Source organism: Mobula birostris, chromosome 3 (genome assembly GCF_030028105.1).
Source record: "Mobula birostris isolate sMobBir1 chromosome 3, sMobBir1.hap1, whole genome shotgun sequence".
Taxonomy (NCBI): domain Eukaryota; kingdom Metazoa; phylum Chordata; class Chondrichthyes; order Myliobatiformes; family Myliobatidae; genus Mobula; species Mobula birostris.
This window is the reverse complement of record NC_092372.1, coordinates 29635851-29659808: the sequence shown is the minus strand read 5'-3', so window position 1 is coordinate 29659808 and position 23958 is coordinate 29635851. Positions and strand designations below refer to the sequence as shown.

Genomic DNA, 23958 nt, shown 5'->3' with positions numbered 1-23958 from the left:
TTTATAGAACTATTGATATTAGTTTATTATCACATGTACTGAAATACACTGAAATGCTGGACAGATCAAATCATTACATAGTGCACTGAGATAGAATGAGGTAAAACAATAACAACGCAGAATAAAGTGTAAAAGCTACAGGAAAAAATGCAGTGTAGGTATATGATAAACTGCAGGATCATAATGAGATAGACTGTGAGGCTAAGAGTCCATCTTATCGTACAAGAATTACTTATTTTATCGGTGAGATATTTTTAAATTGTGTTACTCTTTACAGCTTGGGCAGTGTGTCAGATATACCAACAAAGAAACAAAAACATTCAAATGATATGAAAAGCAGCAGAGATGTTCAAGGGTTGTGGAGTGAAAGATTTGGCATGATTAAAAAGGGTGATAAAATCTAAATTAATACTGCTATTGGTAGTAAGACAATGAATACATGTAAGTAAGCAACAGGACTCAGCCTTTTTCCTTAAAAAGTATAATTATTGTTACTAATTCATCAATCAATAATAATCTCTGCTCAAAATTACTAAAGCACGAGAATATGTTTTATAGAAGATTATCACCCATTTGAGTACATGCTTTCAAAACGGTTCGCCACACTTGGATTACGCTAAGAATAATTTACGATTGTTTTACGGAGTTTGTACTTTCTCCCCATTTTCTCCGGCTGCTCCGGTTTCCTGCCACATTCCAAAGAAATACATTAATAAATTTTGGATATGCTATGTTGGTGCTGGAAGCATGGTGACACTTGTCCCCAGCGCATCCTCGGACTGTGCTGGTCTTTGACGCAAACAATGTATTTCAATGTATGTTTCAATGTACGTGTGACAACAAAAGGAACCAGAGAGCCTGGGAGGTGGGAATATCTGTGTGGCGTTTGGGAGAAATGTGCAGGTATGAAACAGGCAGTACCTGAGTACACGACTGGACTGGGTCACTGGGGCTGTGAGAGTGCCGTACACTTATTGTATCAAGCAGATAACAGTCAAAAATCAATTAACTAAGACCAAAAGGTGACCGAACTTGACTGCTCAAAATGTTTGCGATGACATTTACCTGTAAAAAGTACACTTAGCAGTGGAGTGATGCTATTAATAAACAGTCCTCGAATACCTGCTGGTATAGTGTCTCTATTTTTCTCCAAAAACCCGGACGCATTGTATTGGACCTGCAGGGCATCAGATGGGCATCAGTCAAAAATGACAAATTTGCTAACAGTACCAAATTGTGTAAAGTGATCTTAAGATTCTCCTGCAAATGATTCACATTGTCTTTCCCTTTAGATACTTGGCTCTAAAACAGATCTATTTAGACCCATTAAAAACGGTAGATTGGTCAGGATCTGTTAATTATTCATAGTAATATTCAATTATCATTCTATTTTAACTCAATACACACCAGATACAAAACACACCTTAAAACTAACAGTGCAAAATTACGGGACAGATAAAGTGGCAGTTGAAAGGTGGGGAGGGGGCTGAGTCAGGCAACAGGGAAAGGGCCACAGTGGGTGGGACGCAGAAAGAATGGGGAGACTGCATGGGAGGTGTGCAGTGCACAGAGAGGCAGACTAGTGGGGCACACAGAAAGAGTGCGGAGTAGCTAAACAAGAAGGAAACAGAAAAATGCAGTGTGTGGTGAATCGGGAAAGGCAGGGCAGGGTGGATGGGGAAAGTGACAGATGGGTTGGGAGAATGGGGAATGCAGCAGGATGCGGTTAAATATGGAGAGTTAGTTCTGGTAGAGACATATAACATGCAGAGAGTGTGGGAAAGGCAGAATGAGGAGACACTTTAGAAATGCAGTTAAAATAGGTTAACATTTCATAAAATATTACGGAGTAGAGAAGAATTAAATTGACATCAGTCCTTATTTGTCAGGATGCGGGTCGTCAGTTGGATAGGGCTCTATTTAAATAGCTCCTGAAATCAGTCAAACATTGCTATCCGTTTGTTTATCACATGGCTACCAATCATTTTACTGGAAACCACAGCCCTCTGAAAATTTCCTGTACTTTCAGCAGAGTTGTTTTGATTACAATTGCGTCATAAAAGTTTCAAAGGTTCATTTTATTGTCAAAGAAAGCATATACAATACAACTCTAATATTTGTCTACCCAAATAGCCATTAAATATAGAAAGACCATAGGTGCTGATGGAAGAAAAGACATCAACATCCCCCTCCAGCACGAAAAGAAAAGGTAAAGAATTCTAAACCCGAAATCCCCCTCCCCCACAGCAAAAAAATCCAGCCACAATAGCAATTGCCAACCCCCTATAGATAACAATCCCCGACACTCTCACTCACAGAAAAGAACAGTGACCAGGAAAGAACAGCACCAAACCCTCCACCCCCCCACACAGGAAAATGAACAGATCACCCACCCGCCAATTGTCCACAAGAAAGAAAACACCAAAAAGCTGAAGGAAATCAATATAGAGTCCAATAATCACATTAATTTCAGAACATGGGAAACATATTTTCATCTGCTATGAGGAGAGCTGCCGCACAAACTCAGTCCTTTTGCAAAGAGTGACCGTTGACCCAGGTCCGAGTGCCACCGACTGGGGGTCAAACGCACTGATCCAGCTGCTGACCATCGCTGTTGGGAGCCATCATTGACCTCCTCCGCATTCACCTCGATGCTTCGATCTTCCTGATTGCTTCGAGACGGGGTTGTTCACGACCTCGCGTTTCGTCTCGTCTTTTCAATGAGTCAGCTCGTGTTCTCGGTCCTTTTCGATCCCCCCCCCCCCCATCTCTAATCTCCATGAGGCAGCACTCCGGACACAGAGTAGTGATGGATCCTTCAACGGAGTTCCAAACTGTACGTCACAGGCTCCAGCAGTTTCCGTAACACAAACAAGCAGAAGGCGTGAAAAAAGTGAAATAATTGGAAAGATTTACTATCCGGAAGATGCCACCCCAGGGAATGAGGCCATCTTGACCACCAGGAATAAGCAGTCAATAATGCTGCTGATCAAAGACCACCCGTGTACTCCACCCTTTGGGTTGAGAAGGGATCAGTGGGAGCGTTTGCTGGAGAGTAGACAACTGTTTTTGGGGTAAAACAGGGGCAGTTGAGGATCTGCAGTGAAATCTATGGAAGATTTGTGTCAATAGCCACGAATTCAGTTGGAAATCAATCACTCTTTATATAGTTATATTAAATAATTTAAGAAAACATAAGTAATTGAACAAAGATAATTTTTTAAGAAGTACCAAATTAAACTAATCCGTGTAAGAAATCACCTTTTTATTAGTTCACTCAATGCTATGCACAAGGTTGACCAAATAGAAGAAAGCCATTAACCAACCTGTAAGTACACTTGAGCAATTTGGCACTTCAGGACAATGACAATCAGATTTAAATAAACATGTTTTTTTCATCAACACAAGAATATCAAGAATTAGGTACAGGTATGTGATACAGAGCCTCTCGAGCTTGTTCTATTATTCCGTATGATCATGGCTGATCTGTTCTTGGTTTCAATTTCCACCTTCCTGCTATTCAACAACTCATCCTTTGAGGTGAATACTTTCAAAAATTCATAAACCTCACAGAGGAAATACATACTCTTCTTCATATGCGAGGGGCCACCATTATTTTGAAATTATGACCCCTGGCAGATCCCATGCAAGAGGAGGCATCCTCTCAGAATCTACCATGTCATGAACTCACACTGATTTGAGTGTATTCTATGTTACATTGACTGTTCTATTTATTATAAATTATTATAAATTACTATGATTGCACATTTAGACAGAGACATAATATAAAGAGTTTTACTCCTCGTGTATGTGAAGGATGTAAGAAATAAAGTCAATTCAATTCAATGTGCATCCATCTTATCATCATATCTGCTTCACAACTTACTTTCCTTCCTATGTCACGAATTGGGCTTGGACTAACTGGAACTGGAATTGAAATTCATTTGCTGTTGTCACAGGTATCAAGATTTAGTAAAAATCTTCTCTTGCATACCATTCATACAGATCCACTCAGTAGATAGTGCACTGAGGTAGAACAAGATAAAACAATAACAATGTAGGATAAAGTGTAAAAGCTACAAAGAGCTGTTAATTTCAACAATGGATAAATTTTTTCAATAACTTCACTGCTTGCAATGTGCAATATCTGGACAGATTCTACATTTTTAGAATGTAGAACTGGCAGTTTATTGACCTTTGTACTCTGACTTGGGTACTGCAGACAGACAAGTTTTGCTAAGATTTATTTTCCTTCCAGACTGATAAAACAGTGCATATTTTATACTCCAACATTGCAAGGAGGAAGTGCAGAAAAATCACAGCAAAAATGACAAGCCACATAGGCCAGGCTAACAAAGCAATCACGAACTTGGTTGAAGGTTAGCGACTAATGACATCTGGCATCATAAAGTTAATTGCTTAATAATGTCAAAGGAACACTGTTCTAAACAGGAAGGGCGGGAATTTTGCCTTTGAAACAAAATTTTTTAAGATTTGGCAGATTCACATTTTCTGCTGCCTGGAAAAAGGTCCTTCTCTTAAAAGTTGAAATCCATGTGGCAATTATTTAGAACATAAAACACTACAGCACTGTACACTCTCAGTCCACAATATTGTGCCGACTATTTAAGCTACTCCCAAGATCAATAGCCCTCCATATTTCTATCATCCATGCGCCTATGTAAGAGTTTCTTAAAACATTTCTTTACTTCCACCTCGGGCAGGGTGTTCCACACACCCACTACTCTCTGTGTAAAATAGCTTTCCTCCATTATGTATCAACATTTCTGGTATTCCTCATTTGTAGAATTTGTCAGCAGAAGCTGGTAGTTTTCAAAAGAACTCTGCTCCTACTTGATTTATTCCATGGAAGCAATTGAAACATCTTTGATACTTCATGATCTCAGCTAATGAGCGATCAGTGAAGCTGTCATGATGGTAAAGTGCAGAAAAGCAGGAACCAATTTGTGCACAGGAAAAATTCCACAACCATTAGATTTTTTACAGGTAAAGCCCAGTAACAGGCCCTTCTGGCCCAAACGAGCCAGTGCTGCCCAAGTACACCCATGTGACCAATTAACCTAGGTTTTTGGAATGTGGGAAGAAACCAGAGCACCTGGAGCAGACCCACATGGAGAACTTACAAACTCCTTACAGACAGTGGTGGGAATTAAATCCCGGTCACTGGCCCTGTAAACACCACGAGACCATAACACAAAGGAGCAGAATTAGGCCATTCAGCCTATCAAGTATGCTCCACCATTTCATTATGTCTGGTCCATTTCCCTCTCAACCCCATTCTCCTGCCTTCTCCCCGTAACCTTTCATGCCCTGACTTATCAAGAATTTATCAACCTCTGCCGTAAATACTCCCAATGACCTGACCTCCACAGCCGCCTGTGGGAATGAATTCCACAGATTCACCGCCCTCTGGTGAAAGAAATTCCTCCTCATCTCCATTCTAAATGGATGTCCCTCTATTCTGAAGTTGTGTCCCCTGGTCCTAGACTCCCCCACTATAGGAAACATCCTCTCCACATCCACTATCAAGGCCTTTCAACATTTGATAGGTTTCAATGAGATCCCTTTCAGTCCCGGAATAATTTTCATGAACCTCCTTTGAACCCTCACCAACGTTAACACATCTTTTCTTAGATAAGGAGCCCAAAACTGCTCACAATACTCCAAGTGAGGCTTCACCAGTGCCTTATAAAGCCTCAGTATTACATCCTTGCTTTTATACTTTAGTTCTCTCGAAATTAATGCTAACATTGCATTTGCCTTCCTCAGCACTGACTTATCATGCAAGTTAACCTTCAGGGAATCCTCTACAAGGTTTCCCAAGTTCCTTTGCACCTTGGATTTTTGAGTTTCTCCCAATTAAAAAATATTCTTTGTTTTTGTTCTTTCTAGCAAAGTGCTTAACTGCACCCTTCTCACTATGTTTCCATCTGCCACTTCTTTTCCCATTCTCCTAACACGCCAAAGTCCTTCTGCCGCCTCCCTGCTTCGTCAGCACTACCTCACCCTCCACCTATCTTTGTATCACCCACAAACCTGGCCACAAAGCCATCAATTCCGTCATCCCCAAATCATTGATATTCAACATAGAAAGAGGCAGTTCCAACCCCATCTGGGTGTCTTTATCGTGTCAACAGAACCTCGTGTCTACTCCTCTAACTATGGAATCCCCTATTATTACCCCAGTAGTCTTCTCCCTGCTTCCCTTCTGAGCCACAGCACCAGACTCAGTGGTAGAGAACCTGTTACTGCGGTTCCCCCTGTTAGGTCACTTCCCACCCCCTGAATAGTATTCCAAGTGTTATATTATTGAGGGGAATGGCCACAGGGGTACTCTGCACTGAAAGCTCATTTCCCTTCCTTCTCCTGACAGTCACCCAGGTCTCCTGCAACTTAGGGGTGATGACTTTCCTAATAGCTCCCATCGATCACCTCCTCAGGTTCCACTGTGAGTCAAATGTTCCTGACCTGGAGCTCCAGTTCCTTTGAGGAGCTGCAGCTCTGTGCGCCTGGTGCAGGTCTGGTTATCCGGGAGGCTGGAGGTCTCCCAGCATTCCATTTCCCACACAGAACACACCACAGCCCCTGGAGCCATCCTCACTGCTCTAAATATGTATTATCAGATGAAGAATGAAAACTGAAGAAAAAAACTTATCAGATTTGTACCCCTCCCTAGACTGATGAGCCAAAACCTCTCCATTCTAACACTGGTTCACTCACACAATGGCTACTCCGCTTGTCTCTACCTTCTTTTTATTTGCCCTTGCTGATGAATTGCTATTTGATTGGGTTGCTGGAATATGTGAAAAGCCTGTAAACACTCCTCTTTTAAATCTCACTGTGAGTTGCCTCCTCTCTTGCTCGTGATGAGACTGTGCAGCTGGAAAAATGCCAAAAGCCTGCAAACACTCCTTTTTAAAATCTCACTCATGGACCTGTGAATTGCCTCCTCTCTTGCTTGGGCTGCTGGAAGAACGATGCTCTAACAGCTACTCTACCATGCCAGCTGTTAGTGATGTAAATGATCTGATAATCTTTTCCAGTGATGAGAGTTGAAAGACAAACATTTCTCAGGAAAGAGGCAAATTGTTGCACTTTAAACTTCTGATTTGTTCCAGTGTTCTCTTTCTCTCTCCTTTATTCAGGGAGGCTGCAACCGATGACAACTCTACCAACTTAGAGGAGTACACAGCATCAGTGACTAACATTAGCAAGTGCATCGATGACGTCACTGGCTCCCTCCCAGATGCACTGAACAACTTCTATGCTCGTTTCGAGGCGGAAAATGACGTGGTGGCAAGAAAGACCCCTCCTCCTCCCAATGTCCAGGTGCTGGGTCTCACTGTGGCCGATGTGAGGAAAACTCTATGCAGGGTCAACCCACGGAAGGCTGCTGGACCGGACAATATTCCTGGCAGAGTGCTCAGAGGATGTGTAGACCAGCTGGCAGGTATTCTCACTGACATCTTCAACATCTCCCTGAGCAGCGCCATCATTCCAACGTGCTTCAAGGCTGCCACCATCATCCCGCTGCCGAAGAAGTCTTCAGTGTCCTGCCTCAACGACTATCGTACCATTGTTCACGTCCGTCATCATGAAGTATTTCAAGAAGCTCATCATGAGGCACATCAAGACCCTGCTGCCCCCCTCACTGGAACGCCTACAGTTCGCGTACCGTCCCAACCGTTCAACAGACAATGCCATCGCCACCACCCTCCACCTGGCCCTCACCCACCTGGACAAAAAAGACACATACGTTCAAATGCTGTTCATAGACTTCAGATCAGCGTTCAACACAATCATTCCTCAGCACCTGATTGGAAAGCTGAGCCTACTGGACCTGAACACCTCCCTCTGCACCTGGATCCTAGACTTCCTGACTGGGAGACATCAGTCAGTCCGGATTGGAAGCAGCATCTTCAACACCATCACACTGAGCACGGGGCCCCCCAGGGCTGTGTGCTCAGTCCACTGCTGTTCACTCTGCTGACCCACGACTGTGTTGCAATACACAGCTCGAACCACAGCATCAAGTTCGCCGATGACACGACCATGGTGGGTCTCATCAGCAAGAACGACAAGTCAGTGTACAGAGAGGAGGTGCAGCGGCTAACAGACTGGTGCGGAGTCAACAACCTGTCTCTGAATGTGAACAAAACAAAACAGATGGTTGTTGACTCCAGGAGAGCACGGAGTGACCACTCTCCGCTGAACATTGACCTCCATTGAGATTGTTAAGAGCACCAAATTTCTTGGTGTTCACTTGGCGGAGAATCTCACCTGGTCCCTCAACGTCAGCTCCATAGCCAAGAAAGCCCAGCAGCGTCTCTACTTTCTGCGAAGGCTGAGAAAAGTCCATCTCCCACCCCCCATCCTCCCCACATTCTACAGAGGGTGTATTGAGAGCATCCTGAGCAGCTGCATCACTGCCTGGTTCGGGAATTGCACCGTCTCGGATCGCAAGTCTTCTGAACATTAGGTGGAACAGAGGAAGAGAAAGAGCGAGGTGGTTGGGAGTTGAGAGAAAAAAGATTTAGGTTAAATTTTAGAGCCAATTGTTCCAGACTGAGATTGCGATTCTTGGTACATACTGGGGAAGGTAAAAAAGTTCAATTTAATACTGACAATTATTAAACTCCAAATAGACACACCAAACAGATAGCACCTTTGCTTTGGAAAGTGGCAATATTCTTATTTGAACGAAACATTTCAGCAGCGGTGACTGGTATTTGCAGATGGAGTGTAAAAACAGTACTCTCACCAAATAATCTTGGCATTGCTTACCTTTACCCACAACGTTCAACAAACTCTAGCTCTAATAACAACAAGCTTTTATTAAAAAAAAGGATCACACTCATACCACCCAATTACTAATATCAAGGATCATGGCTTAAAGTTTAACTTTCTTGTTTCTTTCAGTAACACAAGCTTTAACTCTGGATGACAGAATATATAAAATTAAACATTTTTCACTGTTATTTCATCCTCGTAATAAAAACAAGATACTCTTACCTTTCCTGCATAATGTACTACTGTAAATACTGGATTGTGACTTCTGCCCAATTTAAAATTTGGATTCCGCTTGAAACCATTGTTTAGTTTGTCTACAAAAGTCCAGTCAGTGGCCTGTAATGTACATAAAAGGTATATCTGCTTACTCCACAAATATTGTCAGGATTAATATTTGTTAGCAAACTTTTCTTAGATTAATAAAGGAACTAATAGTATTTCAAATATAAGTGTTATCTAAAGCTTATTTCAAGCTTGCATGCATTTATTTAAAAAAATGTAAAGTAACCAATAAGCCAAACAAAGCCTGAATGAATAAAACGACAAAGTCCGTTGCAAGATGCTCTAATTTCATGAATCCACGGGAGGGCAGAGACCTGGGTTCTTGGTGGAAAAGTCTGGTGCTGTGTCTGAGATCCTTAAATACTTTTCCTTTGCTGGTTTTAGGGTACGCCATGGCACAGGAGGCAACTCGAAATCTTATCAGACCACCTTCCCCGAGAGAAGGATCCCACAGACGTTTCTTCAGACACTCATAAATTTTGCATTCTCTACCCTATCCAATTATGGAGGCAAAGTAATTGTTTATACTCAAAGCAGAGATAGCCAGATGATTGACCTATAGGGGATTAAAGGGCTATGAGGAACAGACAGAACAAAGTAAAAATCAATCCAAAATGAGATGAGCCATTACCTCATCAAATGGTGGAGAAAATTTTAGGGGCTATACAGTCCACTCTTACTTCTATTTGTCCCTATAATTACAGTTACATTTTTGCAAACATCTTAGGTACATACCACTATGAAAATCCAACTGCAGACTGACAAAATATGTTTCTAAAGCACTACCCGGGATATGCTCTCTTCACATTACTATCATCAGAGAAGAGGCACAGAAGCCTAGAGACACACTCAGGAACAGCTTCCTCCCCTCTGCTATCTGTCAGATTTCATGAATGCTACCTGTATTTTTGCACTACATTATATAAAGCCCTCAATGTCTATATATTATATATATAGCAGGGTTACCCTGCTGTCCACCAGCGGGAAGATCCTCGCCAGAATTCTCATGGACAGAATTCTCCCTACCATTACCAAAGGCAACCTCTCAGAGAGTCAGAGTGAGCAGAGGCACATCGACAGGATCTTCATCCTGTGCCAGACACAGGAGTGTTGCGAGCAGAACATGGGACTGGACACAGTATTCATTGACCTGAACGAGGCCTTTGATACAGTCAGCCGCAATGGTCTCTGGAAGATTCTGTCGAAGCTCGGCCATCCCCCAAAATTCCTCACCATCCTGCAGCAGCTCCATGAGGGCCAAAGCGGTCAGGTCAAACGCAATGGTGACCTGTCTGACCCATTCCCCATCAGTACTGGTGTGAAAGAGGGCTGTGTTTTGGCACCATCTTTTTCAGCGGTTCTGCACTGACAGAAATATCTTCAGCCTCCGCCGTCTTTTTACCCGAACAGAAACCATGCAAGAGCTCATTCCCGAGCTACCATATGCGGATGACTGTGCTCTCCTCATGCACACAGAAGACGCGCTACAGGCTACAGTCACTTAGTTCGCTAAGGCTGCAAGGGGTTTTGGGTTTACGGTCAATCTGAAGAAAACAATGATTCTCCATCAGAAACCCCCTTGTGGCATTTACAGCCCTCCTCAGGTCACCATTGTCAACCACCCTCTCACCACGGTTGAGCAGGTCACCTACCTGGGCAGTGTCATCTCCAACAAAACTATGGTAGTAAGGGACGTTGACAATCAACTCGCCAGGGCTAGCAGCGTCTTTGCACGCCTCCAGAAACGTGCGTGGAAGAACCACCGTCTGTGTCCATCTGAAAACATCCAGGTGTATAGGGCTGCCATTGTCACAACACTGCTATACAGCTCTGAAGCCTCGGTCTTGTACTGCAAGCAAATCCGGTTGCCCGAGCACATCCATCAATGCTGCCTCCGCTCTATCATGGGTATCAGCAGGCAGGATCATGTCTCCAACAATGAGGTCCTAGAGAATGCTCAACTTCCAAGCATTGAAGCCACTTTGCTGCTCCAACAGCTCTGCTGGTCAGGCCGCGTGTCTCGCATGGACAACCCCAGGTTACCGAAAGCCGTACTCTACGGAGACCTCTCTCAGGGCAAGAGAGATTGTAGAGCTCCACACGAGTGGTACAAAGACCAACTTAAGCAGCAGCTCTCTCAGGGATATATCGAGGTCAATGAGGAGCACCGGCTGGCTTGTGACAGAGATCGTTGGAGAACACCGATGAACGGAGCAGCCAAGAACTTTGAGGAATCCAGGAGAGTGACTGCTGAAGAGGAGACACAGAAAGGACCCTACTATCCAAGTCCCCACATCCCAGCTATTTCCATGTCTCTACTGCTGCAGAGTCTGCAGGCCCAGAACTGGCCTCTATAGTCACCAACAATTGTGTCAGCGCTCCTGAGGACTCTTCTTCCCTTCTGATCTTCGCAAGTGAAGAACCCGCCATCAATATACATTTATTATTCCTTATTGCAAGTTATAGTATACTTTATGTATTGCACTGTACTGCTGTAGCAAAACAACAAATTTCACAACATATGTCAATGATAATAAAACTGGCTGAGTACAATTCTTCAACAAGTGACTTTCTTTCAATAGGACTTTCAACATTTTTCTTGCAAGTTTTTATTCTTACAAAAACCAATGCATCATGTTTACCACAGTGGATACCCCACCATCAAATAAAACATATTGAACCATTATCTCAGCAATAACATATTAAGATCAATGTCAGCACAGAAACTATTAAACGTCAGCATCAAAATGGGTATTATATCAGTCATAGATAATACCAGACTACAACATCAGCAACTTAACAGCCATGTTAACAGCCATGGCATTGTTGACCTAATAAAACCACATGGAGTGACAGGACAGTCAAAGCAACTGGATGTGAGGGAGATGGGCAGAGTAGTTGGTATGTTAACTGGTTTCTGTAAATTGTCCCTAGAGTAGGTGGGTAGCTGGAGGATAGGGTGGGCGGGGGGGGAGCCAAAAGGGATGCAGGAGGGAAAACATGACTAGTGTAAATTGGTTTTTGATGGGCAGTGTGGATATGGTGAGCTGGAAAGCCTGTTTCTGTGCTGTATGACTCAAACAAAAAGAAAAGTTGGAAGTAGAAAACAAAAAGGAAAGGTGTCTAAACTTTGGTTTTTATGTGTCATAACAAATGCATGTATTGTTTTAAATTACAAATCTTAAAGCTGAAGTAAATGGGCAGCTTAGATTACAGAGGAAGCAGAGAATGCTGGAAATATTCAACACGTTAGGTTGTATGTAACTACAAAGAGATTTAACGTATCAGTTTAATGTCCTTTATCAGAACATTCAGGCAAAAGGTCATTGATGTGTATTTAATATTTGAGTAATCCTGTAAATATATTGCTTGATTAAACATGCTTTGTTGCTTATATACTGCATTTCATTATGTGTTATACGTAAAAATATGTGAATTGGATATATCATCACACCACTGCGTGAGAACTGCAAGCATCACAAAGAGTAGAACAAAATTAATGTACTTGCATCTCTCAGCTTCTGTGCCTTTCTTTTAATTAGTTTAATGTTTTCAGGTGCACCTAATCTAACTGACCTGCAATGTTGCCTCTGATTTTCCCTCTCCACAGCTGCTACCTGCCAAATCTAAGTAGTTGTGCTTTAAGATCTGTTGCATTTTACTTCTGCATAATTATTTTCATTTTTAAAGCATTAGTAATAAGCCTCAGTCATGTTTACACTTGCTTTCAGGTTCTTACCTGTGGAAATGCAGTTTGCTCATCCAATAGGGAAAAAATTCCTAATGGTTTTGCTAAAAACAGGTCCTGTGAAGAGAAAGCTTAAGCTTGAATAATCTGAAGCAACATGAAAAAAGAAAAGCAAAGCAGAACGAAACACTTTTTTGTTTACCAGGATTGCTTTATTGTCTTTAAAGGAAATTGTTTTCCATTCAACCTCTTCTTGCTTGTACTCTTCCTGTTGTATTAAAAATATGTGCTGTGGAGAAAAACAAAAGAAATCCATTTCATTTGTAAGTTTAGATATATAAAATAATCAAAATATACACACATACTTGTATCAGTAAGGAATCAAACAAAACCAATATTATAGTAGATATTGTTCTGAATGTTTAGACTAAGCATTGAGGTCTAGATTGGAAACAAGACTCTGATATTATTTACAGAGAATAATTCGCAGGTTTAAAATCTGTGAGCCTGAAGCAGAATGTGTGAAGTTTGTTGGTTGAATAATGTAGCCGTTTGCAGACTAGTGAATTTGGTATTGGTGAAGACAGGACAGGAACTATTCTGAGGTTACTAAAGCAGTCAAGGTCATTAAGGCTGTATGTTCTTTTGCAATCTGCTTATGCTGAGCTCACTTATTGCAGGTCCTCACAAACATCTGCTTCATAATTTCTAAATCATGGTGGCTGGTAGAAGTTACTGAGTAAATATCATTTTTTATGCGTTGTACAGGATGAGGGCATGACAAACAAGGCCAGCATTTGTCATCTATCACTAAATGTTTGCGGTAGTGGTGATGAGCACACTCCTAAATCAGCACTGTATTCCAGTGATGGTGTTCCTTCAATGGCATTCAATATTCCAGGATTTAGAGCTACTAGGATTCTAAGTAGCTCTTCTACTAGAGCCACTAAGCCAGTAGGCTTCTGAACTCCCTGCAGCATTGTATTCAAAGTGTCACTGTTTAATCTGTTCCAAACCTTACAATATTTAATATTAATGCACTTTAGTTTGTTATTTGTGTGTGAGTCATCTCTAGTTTTTATCCTTAACTTCATAAGTTATTGTGCGCTGTGTGCTTTACACCCTGGTTCGAAGAAACGTTGTCTCGTTTATAGATACATGTATAAATGACAATAAACGTGACCTGATAACTATGGTGTGACATTTGGCGTAGCATTCCCACTTCAGGATGGTGTGTGAGTTAGCAGGAAATCGGTGTTGAAGCCTGCTACTCTTCCTTTCTTTGGAATTAGGGGTCACTGGCTTCGGAGATTTCATCCGAATAGCCTGGGCATGTAATTGAGTATAATTTGTAGATGATGTGCCCTGTCACCCTGGTGTGTTCATGGTGGAAGGAATTAGTCTCTAGGATTGTTGAGTGCATGCCAGGAAGAGGGTGGGCTTGGACTTGGTAGTACGAATTTCTCATCCAGAGAAAGGGAGAATATCCATTCAACACTTGTGCTTTGCAGATACTAGAAAGACCCCAATCTGTCTGTCACTGAAGTGTTTCTCACCTCAAAGTGCTTCTTGTAATCATAGCGTGTGGCTGGTCCATTCAATTTTATGCACACTGCCATAAGGAAGTAGAGTTTGACTGCATGGAAACAGTCTGCTTGACCGATCAGCAAATTTGCAGATGTTTGAGAGGTCTAATTTGGAGTATTGTCTGCAGTTCAGGTCACCTACTTAGGAAAGATTGGAAGAATGAAGGAGAAAATTTTCTTTGGGGGAAAAAGAAATTACAAGGATGTTGCTGGGACTTGAGGACCTGAGTTATAGGGGAAGGTTCAATAGGTTAGGAATTTATTCTCTAAAGTGTAGGAGAATGAGGGCAGATTTGATAGAGGTACACATTATGAGGGGTAGAGATAGGGTAAATGCAAGTAGGCTTTTTCCGCTGAGTTTGGTTGAGACTAGAACCAGAGGTCATAGATTAATGGGGAAAGGTGAAATGTTCAGCCTCCTTCCCTCAGAGGGTGGTGAAAGTATGGAATAAGCTGTCAGCAGATGTGGTGAATGTAGGTTTAATTGCAACAGTGAAGTGAAGTTGGGATAGGTATATGGATGGGAGGGGTATGGAAGGCTATGATGCAGGAGCAAGTTGATGGGATCAAACAGAATAGTTTGGTATGGAATTAATGGGCCCAAGGGCCTGTTTCTGTGCGGTAGTGCTCGATCACTCTGCGACGTCTGTTCAATTTTGTTTTTCCGACATCCTCATCAACTTTTCCCAAATTCAATCCTCACCTAAACACTTGGGTAATTTATATTATCCAATTAACCTATCAACCCGCACACCTTTAGGAAGTTGTGGGGGCGGGGGGGGGGGAACCAGAGAGCCATAGAAACATGCACCATCACAGGAAGAGCATGCTAACTTCACAGAGGGCAGGATGAAGCCTGGTGCAATGGAACGGTGAGGTAGCAACTCCACTCCCTGCACACTGTGCCACTCAGTGGGGACACAAACAGTGCTCATGATGGATGCAAAACTCTGAGACGGCCATGTTACAGAAATGTCAGGAGTAAGTAGTTAGGGCCAACCTCTAGAACTGGTGTTCACTGATTAAAAATAAAAACAAAGTAAGAACGTAAATTCCCACTTGTCTCAAAATAATGCAGCAAATCATTATTTCCTTTTTTAAAACTCCAAATCCTGACAAGAGTACATAATTCTAAGTAACGGATGTAAATAACCAGCAGAAAATATCTACATATTTCTCAAATGCCATCAATTAAAGCTGAAAATTCAAAGTTAGAATGAAGTTTAATGGATGGTAGTTGATGACAAAAACCATCAACGATGGAAAAACCAATACCTAATTTAATAACATAATCTTAAACTCAAGTTTACTTACATGGTTGAAGAAATACTGAAGCTGTTCATTTGCCAAATTAATACACATCTGTTCATACCGGTTAACCGCAAAATTTTCAAACCCAAAAATGTCTAATATACCTAAAATAAAAACCAGGATTTAAAGTAAGAGTGCAGTTTGCGTCTGCATAATTTGTTGAAATACAAAGGGACATTTGTGATAGATGGAAACAGCAAAACTAACAATAAAAATGTATACTTAATTAAACTGCCATGTTCTCCAAATTCAAAATATTTAATATTCAAAATGGCAACCTCTAGAGTGGGGTTCCCAACCTTTTTTTATGCCATGGAGCCTTACCATTAACCGAGGGGTCTGTAGACCCCCAAGTTGGGAACCCTTGTTCTAAACTATTTCTAATTAAAGATAAACAACTTAATTTGTTCTTGAGTGTGCAAGTTCCTCTCACTTTGACAATAAGTGTTATTCTGGGATGACTAACAATGCTAGACAACATTTGTACAGCTTCACTTGTATGATCTTAACACGTGAAAGGCTTGTGTTACATACCTATCTCCCACAGCTGAACAATATCCATGTCATCTTTTGGAGCCAGTAGTTGGTTGATTTTGCTGACAATCCACCCAAAAACTCTGCCATATACAACCTTAGCAATAGAGTCCCTGGCATCTATAATAACACACACAAAATTAGAATGGTAACACAGGGACCAATGCAACCCATTCAGCTCCAATCATGAGTTACACTTCAATCCCCAAGTATTCATCCACAGTCTCTGCTTCTATCAGATGCAGCAAATAGAATCATTCATTATTACAGGTTCGTGGATTATGACTTGCACCTTGTCTTTGATATTGTTCTGTAAATTCAAACTCAGTTTATTTTGTTCAATAAATCCTTCACTTCACAATGAACTAAAACATGCTGATAATGAGGAAAAATAATTACATTATACCCAAAGAACACTAATTTACAATGCTAAAATTTTATAAACCTATCAAAATAGAAATGACTAAATCTACACTGCAAGCATCTTGCAACAATTTTAAGAATATGGCTATGCTTTGGGGGAACTGCTTCCTTTTAAGGTAACTTGCACCTTCATCTTCTCCAACCATAAGATCCAAATAAGATTGCCAATTCCCCAGGGAACCTGTAATTAATAATTAGTCCCAGGAAACTCCTGTAAACATTCTTTTTTACATTGGAGAATGTAAAAATAAAAATGACTGTTTTAAATTTTTTTTCTCATATGTTGCTACTGATAAAAATATTGGAAATAGGCCAGGGAGTGGTGTGGTGAGCATCTGCCTAATTGCTAGTAAAGCTTCAGCAGATTGAGTCACAAGGCTATAGAGTTGTAGAACATGGAATCAGGCCCTTCGGCCCATCACTTCTGCTGACTATACATAGTAATCCTATTTACCTGCATCTGCTCCATAGCCTTCTATGACTTGACAATTTAAGTATTTATCTAGATTATTTTTCCAATGTGAGAATATCTGCTTCCACCTTAAGACAGTGCACTCCAGTTTCCACCCGCACTGTGTGGAAAAAATAAATCGCCCTCAGATTGCCTCTAAATCTCGCATCTCTTATCTTAGACCTACAATTTCCTGTCTGGGAAAAAGATTCTCAATACCTATCATGTCTATATGCCTCATAACGTTGCCCTTCATCAAGTCTTTCCTTGTCTTCCCCATTCCAGGAAAGCAAGTAATTAGGAATCTGGTCACTTTGAAATGGTAAAAGAATGGCTTGTGCAACTAACCTGTAGCAATCAAGGAGGTAAACAATGGTGATTTGTTTTTACCGCAACAGAAAACGTGCAGTCACTGATTCAACAGCCAGAAAACGATCAACCAGAGGTGCTCACTTAGAGCTCAGCGGCATTCCACATCCCATGGACTTAGTCCCACTGTGGATCCTTTTCCTTAATATCAGCGTTGGCAGTCGCACCATTAGCCAAACGCCTCTCATGTCTGTTGAAATCAACTAACTGTCCACCTCTCCCTCCTGCCATAAAACCTTCCTTCAAATCCATGTGTGGAGCCAAAACAGATGGGGAAGGACCTTAAATGCATTCTTTGCATCTGTATTTACTCAGGAGACAGACACAGAGTCTATAGAAGTGAGGCAAGGCGGCATCAACTTCATGGACCCTGTACAGATTACAGAAGAGGTGGTGTTTGCTACCTTAAGGCAAATCCGGGTAGCAAAATCCCCAGGGATTGATAAAGTGTTCCCTTGGACCCTACAGGAGGCAAGTGCAGAAATTGCAGAGGCTCTAGAAGGGATATTTAAAACATCCTTAGTGACAGGTGAGGTACCAGAGGATTGGAGGATAGTCAATGTTGATCTGCTGTTTTAAAAAGGCACTAACCAGAAACCAGGAAATTATAGGCCGTTAAGTCCTTCCTCAGCTGTGGAAAAGTAAGTGGAAGGTATCTTCAGGTATACAAGTATTTGGGTAGGTGAGGACTGATTAAAGATAGCCAGCATGGCTTCATATATGGTAGGTCACGTCTAATCCAGCTTTTAGGGTTTTTTGAGGAAGTTACTAGGAAAGTGGATAAAGGCAAGGCAGTGGATGATTTCTACACAGACTTTAATAAGGCGTTTGACAAGGTCCCGCATGGGAGGCTGATCAAGAAGGTTCAGTCGCTCAGCATTCAGGATGAGGTAGTAAATTAGGTTAGACATTGTCCTTGTGGGAGAAGCCAGCGAGCATTCATAGCAGGTTACCTCTCTGAATGGAGGCATGTAACTCATGGTGTGCTGCAGGGATAGGTGCTAGGTCTGTTTTTATTTGTCATCTATATCAATGATCTGGATGATAACATGGTTAATTAGATCAGAATATTTGCTGATGACACCAAGATTGGGGGTGTAGTGGACAGTGAGGAAGGCTTGCAGAAGGATAGGCGTCAGCTGGAAAAATGGGCTGAAAAATGGCAGATGGAATTTAATGCAGATAAGTGCAAGGTTTTGCATTTTGGTAGGACCAACTAGGGTGGGTCTTACACAGCTAACAGTAGGGCGCTGAGGAGTGCAGTGGAACAAAGATGACTGGGAGTACAGGTACATAATTTGCTGAAAGTGATGTCCCAGGTAGATAAGGTTGTGAAGAAAGCTTTTGGCACATTGGCCTTCATAAATCAATTAATTGAGTACAGAACTGTGATGTTATGCTGAAAGTCTTTAAGACATTGGTGAGGCCTAAGTTGGCATATTGTGAATTGTATTGAATTGATTTTATTTCTTACATCCTTCACAAACATGAGGAGTAAAAATCTTTATGTTACGTCTCTGTCTAAATGTGCAATGTGCAATGTATAGCAATTTGTAATAAATAGTATGCACAACAGAATAGTCAATATAACATAGAAATACAGTTGTGTCAGCGGGAATTAAGCAGTCTGATGGCCTGTTGGTCCTGGCTTTTATGCTGCAGTACCATTTCCCGGATGGTAGCAGCTGGAACAGTTTGTGGTTGGGGTGACTTGGGTCCCCAATGATCCTTCAGGCCCTTTTTACAAACATGTCTTTGTAAATGTCCTGAATAGTGGGAAGTTCACATCTACAGATGCGCTGGACTGTCCGCACCACTATCTGCAGAATCCTGCGATTGAGGGAAGTACAGTTCCCTTACCAGGCAGTGATGCAGCCAGTCAGGATGCTCTCAATCATGCTCCATTTGGGGTCCCATACCACATTTTTTCAACTGTCTGAGATGAAAGAGGTGCCGTTGTGCCCTTTTCACCACACAGCACCTCTTTTACCTCAGATAGTTGAAGAAATTTGGTATGGGCCCCCAAATCCTAACAACTCTCTATAGGAGCATGTGAGATCCCTTGGTGATGTTAATGCTGAGGAACTTAAAGCTGTTCACCCTTTCAGCCCCAGATCCATTGATGTCAATAGGGGTTAATCTGTCTCCATTCCTCCTGTAGTCCGCAACCAGCTCTTTGTTTTTGTGTGCAGCTTAGGTCACCTACCTACAGGAGAGATGTAAACAAGGTTGAAAGAGTACAGAGAAAATTTACAAGGATGTTATGAGGTTTGGAGGATTTGAATAATAGGAAAGATTAAATAGTTTATAACTGTATTCTTTAGAATGTAGAAGATTGAGAGGAGATTTGATAGAGGTATACAAAATTATAAGGGGTATAGATAGGGTAAATGAAAGCAGGTTTTCCCCACTCTGGTTGGGTGGGACTACAACCAGAGATCTTCAGTTAAGGGTGAAAGGTGAGAAGATTAAGGGGAACATGAGGGAAACTTCTTCACTCAAGAGGGTCGTGAGAGTGTGGAATGAGCTGCCAGCACAAGTGGTTCATGTAAGCTCGATCTCAATGTTTAAGAGAAGCTTTGATAGGTACATGAATAGTAGGGATATGAAAGGTTATGTACCCAGTGAAGGTCAATGGGAGCACTGAGTTTAACTGGTTTTCAGCATGGGCTAGATGGGCCGAAGGGCCAGATTCTGTGCTGTATTTCTCTATGACTAAATATACTACTGACTAAGTTTCCGGTCAACTACTACTTATTCTATCCATCTTTGACTCAATATGAATTTTATTTTGTGCACATCCATGAAACAAAATGGAAATGCTTTCTCTGCTGAAGTACCAGATAAATTCAGATTGATGCAGAAGTTACAGGCAACTTTGATAAATGGCAATGGAAGAACATTGTGGATTTTAAATTCTGCAATGAAATTTCCAATGAAGTGAACAATTTCTTCTGGACCCAATGAACACCAAATGTTGTTACATATGTGCTTAAACACATTCCTATCTTGAGCCCTGTTATACACACAAATGCTGGAGGAACTTAGCAGGCTAGGCAGCATCTGGGAAAAGAGTACAGTCGATGTTTTGGGCTGAATGGTTTTGGCCCGAAACGTCGACTGTACGCTTTTCCTAGATGCTGCCTGGCCTGCTGAGTTCTTCCAGCATTCGCAGATTTCTCTCTTGTTTGTGATTGAACCGAGTAATGATTTTTATTTAAAAAAAGGGTTCAAGATGTGAATCACTTATTACAACAAACTCATCCAAGAGTAAATACTAGAAGGCTAATTGCCTAAGATTGGAACCAGTGGTCACAAGTAGGATCTAAGTTTTCCACAGTGAATACTGATTGACCATAAAGTGTGGCCAAATAACACTAGAAACTGAAAATCCTAGTTCACTTTTTCCCCATCTCCCTATCCCAAGTAGCTTCAACTAACTTAGCTTAGATTCGTTAACCCAACTCAAAAACAGATAATGAGACCCATCAGAGGTGAACCCATCATTTCTTAAAGGGCTCACATTTCACACTGATCAATGAATTGAGCAGGTAGCAGCTGCTAGGCAATAAATTTATTCAGAAATTTGGTTTCAATCATACTCGACAGATGCTGCCGATCTGCTGAGTATTTCCAGTACTTATTACATAATATCTACACAGTATCTACTATATTTTGTATTTGTCCATTCCAGGATAATTGGACACCAAGATGCCAAGTATAAGCCTGTCAATTACTACTAGATTTGAATAAATTGCCTCTACCTTCCGCTTGCTGTTTGGTGTGGTATCGTTGAATGGACTCTCCTCGAGTGACTGCCATTGTACAGATCAAACATTTTAAAAGTTCGTCTTGCTCGACACCAAACTGACCCTATTGAAATTAACATTAATTAGTATAATTCAGGGCACCGAAGCAAATAGAGCACTTCCAAGTCAGCAATAGAGTCTCAGCAGTCACATTCACATTTAATTTAGAATAATTATATTTCTTCCAGCTCTGCTTTTTAAATTACTAATATTGTATAAACATTTCTATAGGAGTTATAACGTTGAGAGGGTTACCTGCATTATCTCCCTGTTGGGAGCAACACTCGAATGGTGCCACAAAGTGGCCATTGTTCAAATGTTCCAACTCTCAAGATGCTCTGGTAACACTGGACTCTACTATTCCTCCATTTCTCTTGTCTAGCTTTCTTTTAAAACACAGTTGTAATACCTTATAAATTCCATCCATCCCACTTTGAAGACTTAATTACCTCGTTTGTGACCCTGAATGGATCAACTCCCAACCCCATTCCAACTTACATTTGCTACATTTAAGGCACTGTACGTAGAACAGGTACAGGCTGATAGCACAGGCTCTTCTGCCTACAGTGTTGTGCCAAACTAAGTTAGTAATCAATTGTCCAACTAAGCTGATCGATTTTGTTTTGCCCACACAAGGTCATATGCCTATGTGCCCAAGAGCCTCAGGAATGCCTCTATCCAATTTGCCTCCATCACTACCCCTGCTAGAGCATCCCAGGCACCCACAACGATGTGTCAAAAAAACACTTGCCCGCACATCTCCTTTCAACTTGCCCCCTCTCACCTTAAATGATGCCCTCTAGGTTTAGGCATTTCAAATCCCTGGGCAAAAGATACCGGCGGTCTACTCTTCCTATACTTCACAATATCTTACAAGCCTTTTTCAAACCTCCCCTCGGCCCTGACCGCTCCAGAGAAAACAACAGATTTATTCAATCTCATGAAGCCTCTGTATTTACTTTGTGTTCATTCACTGATGTTAATTTGTTTGACTTTGGTGTAATGTTTTTTAAGGTCAGTGAACTTCTATTACGAGTGCCTGATGTTTGTTGTCTTTGCAAGGTGCAAATACATATGAAGTGCACTGATTCATCAATAGCATGCTGCTCTTTTCTTCAATGCTGTGCACTTTCCCAGCCAATGACCATCAAAACGATGATGACAAGGAAGGAGATAGAGAAACTGTAAAGCAAACATGGCCTTTTGTACCAGAAATTCTGTCGATTCCAGAAACCAAAACATGGGAGGAACTCAGCAAGTCAGGAGTATCTGTGGTGGGGAATGAACAGTCAACATTTCAGCCTGAAACCCTTCATCCAGGCCAGCAGAGAAGGGGCCAGAAGCTAGAATAAGATTGTGGAGGACGGGAGTAGTGCAAGCTTGCTGGGGATAGGTGAGACCAGGTAAGGGGGAAAGATGGGTGAGTGGGGGAGGGGCGTGAAGAGACAATCCAGGAGGTGATAGGTGGAGGAGGGAATCTAATACGAGAGGACGGTGGAGGAAAGGGATGGAGGAGGGGAAGCAGAGGGAGGTGATGGGCAGATGAACAGAAGAGAAGGCAATTGTGCCAATTCTATAGAAACATAATCCCAAATCTGACACTTATTGGTGAAATATTGAATATTAAAGCTTTTTTTGCTATAACCTAATAATAGTCGCAAATGAAAATTGCCTGCTATGCCTAATCAGACAACAAATATATTGTTCAACTTGAAGTTACCAGGGTATGCAATTTACCCACCAGATGGTGAGATTAACAATGTAAGACTCTTGGTGGTCACTGAACTGCCTGCCAGTGAACCTGGTTCCCCTGCTCTGCTCTATTTTTTTGGGGCTCACCTGGATCAGGTGGCCAAGTTTCACCAAATCCTGAGGGAGATCCTGTCACTGGGAACTGCAGGGCTGTGATCTCTGGAGATCCGTGGAAGCAAGTGAGTTCTAAGGTTTGACATCGTGGTTGTGACCAGGAAGGGCAGGTAGTGGTGTGGGGTTGGGGAAAGAGATTAAGGGATGGGGAAAGTGATTAATACATTCTGTAGAGGGTGAAACAAACTTCTTTACTATTTAAAAAAAATACCTCAATTCCCAGATAGCTGATACAGAAGCCTATGGTGATTCTTGCCATCTGATTACTTACTGAAAATGGGGGGATTCTGTGGTCATGCCCTATCCCATAAAAACAATGGTGAAATATCACCAAAAGCAACACACACAAAATGCTGGAGGAACTCAGCACCGTTTATGAAGGGAAATGAACAGACAATGTTTTGGGCCGAGAAACTTCACCAGGATTGACTGTTCATTTCCCTCCTTAGATATAGCATTTTGTGTGTGTCGCTCCAGATTTCCAGCACCTGCAGAACCTCTTGAATCTCGAAGCAACACCACAAAGTATCCTGGGTAATCAGCTGGATGGGCAAGCATTATTTGTCATCAGCATGTGCAGCCTGGAAACATGACATCCAGTTATCGACAATCACATGGCATTAGGGTTTACCACAGCATGTGGAATCCAGCTGGGTATCCAGCAGGAACATCACTGAACTCTAACTCTTTCTCTCCCCGCTTATGCTGCCTGACTTGCTGTGTTATCATTTTTAAGACTTCCACCCCTGCTGTTGTGTAGTTGATTTTGGTTTTCATCTCGGAGTAAAGCAGGGCCTAGACTTGTATCTGGATGGTGGAAAAGATAGT

The 23958-nt window shown here is 41.8% G+C and overlaps 1 protein-coding gene across 2 annotated transcripts in view; it reads right to left on the bottom strand.

Moving 5' to 3' along the window:
• LOC140194951 (myosin-IIIa) overlaps positions 1 to 23958 on the bottom strand; it is a 176153-nt gene that overhangs the window by 56694 nt on the left and 95501 nt on the right. For both annotated transcript variants that reach the window (XM_072252403.1, XM_072252404.1), the window contains exons 9-15: positions 21220 to 21328; positions 16213 to 16332; positions 15682 to 15782; positions 12984 to 13070; positions 12833 to 12898; positions 9034 to 9147; positions 1066 to 1177 (exon numbers count right to left, since the gene is read on the bottom strand). In XM_072252403.1, the coding sequence (XP_072108504.1) occupies positions 1066 to 1177; positions 9034 to 9147; positions 12833 to 12898; positions 12984 to 13070; positions 15682 to 15782; positions 16213 to 16332; positions 21220 to 21328 (709 nt within the window). The remainder of the gene's footprint in view (positions 1 to 1065; positions 1178 to 9033; positions 9148 to 12832; positions 12899 to 12983; positions 13071 to 15681; positions 15783 to 16212; positions 16333 to 21219; positions 21329 to 23958) is intronic.